A 2,434-nucleotide genomic window follows, 5' to 3' on the forward strand; every position below is an offset into this window, starting at 1 on the left:
TCATCACCTTGTACTGCAGACTTTTTGATCAATTAATGAGAATATTCCCTTTCTATTACATCTTTACTACTTTTGTGCTCTGCTAGGGTTTGCTTTTCATTCCTCTTTCACGTAAGCTTACCTTAGGACAGAACAGTATTTATAGGCAAGGACTTGTGAATAGCAAGATAGTGGAGAGATTAGTGTTAGGCGGCAGTAATTACATATTGGGCGGCAAGCCTTTAATTAGAGGGTGGCACCACAATAAACAAGGGTGATACAATCTAGGTTAGATGTGGCATTTAAAGTGGACGGTAAGCACATGCAAAATGTGTATGAACTTTTGAAATACAATAAAATTTCCAACACTTGCTCTCTAAAACTTCTTCTTTGGGCATAATAGACTTAGACTTCTTCTTGAATTTCTCGCAATTCATCCCTGCATGCCAAGGAACCAAACACTGAGCACAGAACAGCCTGTGGCAAGAGGGACACTCAGCACTGGTCAGAACTTCTCCACCATCATCCACAGTCAAAACAGAGAAATTCTTATAGGGGCAATAAGTCTTTGTCCCCACAGAAATCAAAGACTTGCACCTCACCGATTCCCATCGATCAAAAACTTCTTTAGGTAAAATCGGTTGCAAATTTTTTTGCTTCAATTCCTCACCGCAATTAAATTCTGGACAATTCACCTTGAGATTGTTTTGTTGAATCTGAGCAGCGACGTGGTTGGATATGCAATCAGAGCAAAAGGAGTGTTTGCACTTGCTCCCCTTGAACTTCTCAGAATGTTTCTTGTAATCAAGGGCATATACCATTACCACATAAGTACCATGAGGAATATGAACCTTTCAAATATATGTTGTTGCTGTTGCTGCTGCTGTTCTGAACGTCAAGAGACGATTGAGAAACTGTTTTCTTCTTCTTGTTTACATCACCATCATAGAATGGAAGTTCAGATTTATGCTTCTGTTATGTTTTTCTGTATTGATGAGTCTTCTCGCGAGTGTCATTGAATGATTGGCAATTCGCATGGACAATATTCCTCATCTTTTTTTTTTAGATAAGACAAATTTTATTGAATGAAGTACAAGGGGTACTTCAACCCAATACAATGAAAAAGAGAAAAAGATAACTAAAACGAAATAGAGGGAAAAAGCACATAACCCATGAAAAATTCCCCTGAAAGCAAATCTTTGTAAAAGTGCCTCATTAAAACCTCTCTAGGAAAACCCCTTGGGAAAAACCTAGAGAGGAAAAAGAGTACACTAATGAAAAAGATTAGAGAACACTCTCAGGAGAAACTACAATAAAAACCCCCCATTATAACACACCAATGATTCCCCAACTTGACTTTGTTCTGCACTAGCTTCCACACCACACCAGTAGACAGTAGTTTTATTCCCCACATGTTGCTAAATGTTCCAACCAGCATATACCACAGCCAGCTCCAGTAAACGAAAACAACCTTGAGTACCACATATGCAAGCTGTTTCATGGTCCCTATTAGCCAACATCAATCCACCACAAATGATCATAATACAGTATCAAAAGAGTAGATATTTGTAGTCCTTTATCACCCCAGAATTACCTTCTAGAACCAATCATAAGCTTCCATAATTCATACAATACATCCAGCAACATAAGCTACAGGCAAGTCATTCCAATAAACATAGAAGAGTAAAAGAAGCACCACACCAGTTAACCTCCCTAGACTCCCACTGCTTATAAAGACAGAAGACAGATACGCGAATTCGATTGCCACTCAAACCATGAGTAGGAAAAATCAGCCAACCGTGTCCTTAACCAATGCCAAACTGTTACCTTAATATGTTCCACCACTTGTTCTCTGACCAGCGATCCTCCATTGAAAACCACTTTGTTACGTTGACACCAGATGGTCCATATAGTTGCTAGCCAAATTGCGATCTCTCCTAGTTTTTGAGCTTTACTTCTCCCAACTGATGGAAATTGCAGCAAGTGTGCCTTAGGCTCTGGGACCTGGGCAGTAAGTACACCCAACCAATCGGAGCATGCATACCAGATTGATAGTGTTTCCGGACATGAAAAGAGTAGATGAGCACATGATTCTTCTACCACGCCGCATAGTGGGCACACCGCTTCCTCAGCTATGTGCAGAATTTGTCGCTTGAGTAGATTATCACGAGTCTGAATTCTCCCCAGCAACATTCGCCACGCAAATGCTTTAATATTGGATGGGGCTGGTGCCTCCCAGACCCAAGTAAATACAGGATCCGGGTCTTCTAAATATTGTTCCTACAAAAAAACATAGGCAGAGTTAACCGAATAAAGTCCTTCTCCTTCTAACTTCCACATCCATCTATCTCTCTTATTTTCCTCCAATCGCACACCTTGCAGGATTGTCATTAACTCCTCAAGCCACCCTAACTCACGGCCTTGCAACCCCCTCCTCCACCTGAACTTCCATTGC

The 2,434-nt window shown here is 40.7% G+C and overlaps 1 protein-coding gene across 1 annotated transcript; it reads right to left on the minus strand.

Annotated features, from left to right (window-relative positions):
- Window positions 1–281: 281 nt before the first annotated feature.
- Window positions 282–800, minus strand: LOC130725266 (uncharacterized). Its single transcript, XM_057576511.1, has one exon. It carries the CDS (start codon window positions 798–800, stop codon window positions 282–284), a length of 519 nt encoding a protein of 172 aa, XP_057432494.1.
- Window positions 801–2,434: the final 1,634 nt, after the last annotated feature.

Source organism: Lotus japonicus, chromosome 6 (assembly GCF_012489685.1).
Source record: "Lotus japonicus ecotype B-129 chromosome 6, LjGifu_v1.2".
NCBI lineage: Eukaryota > Viridiplantae > Streptophyta > Magnoliopsida > Fabales > Fabaceae > Lotus > Lotus japonicus.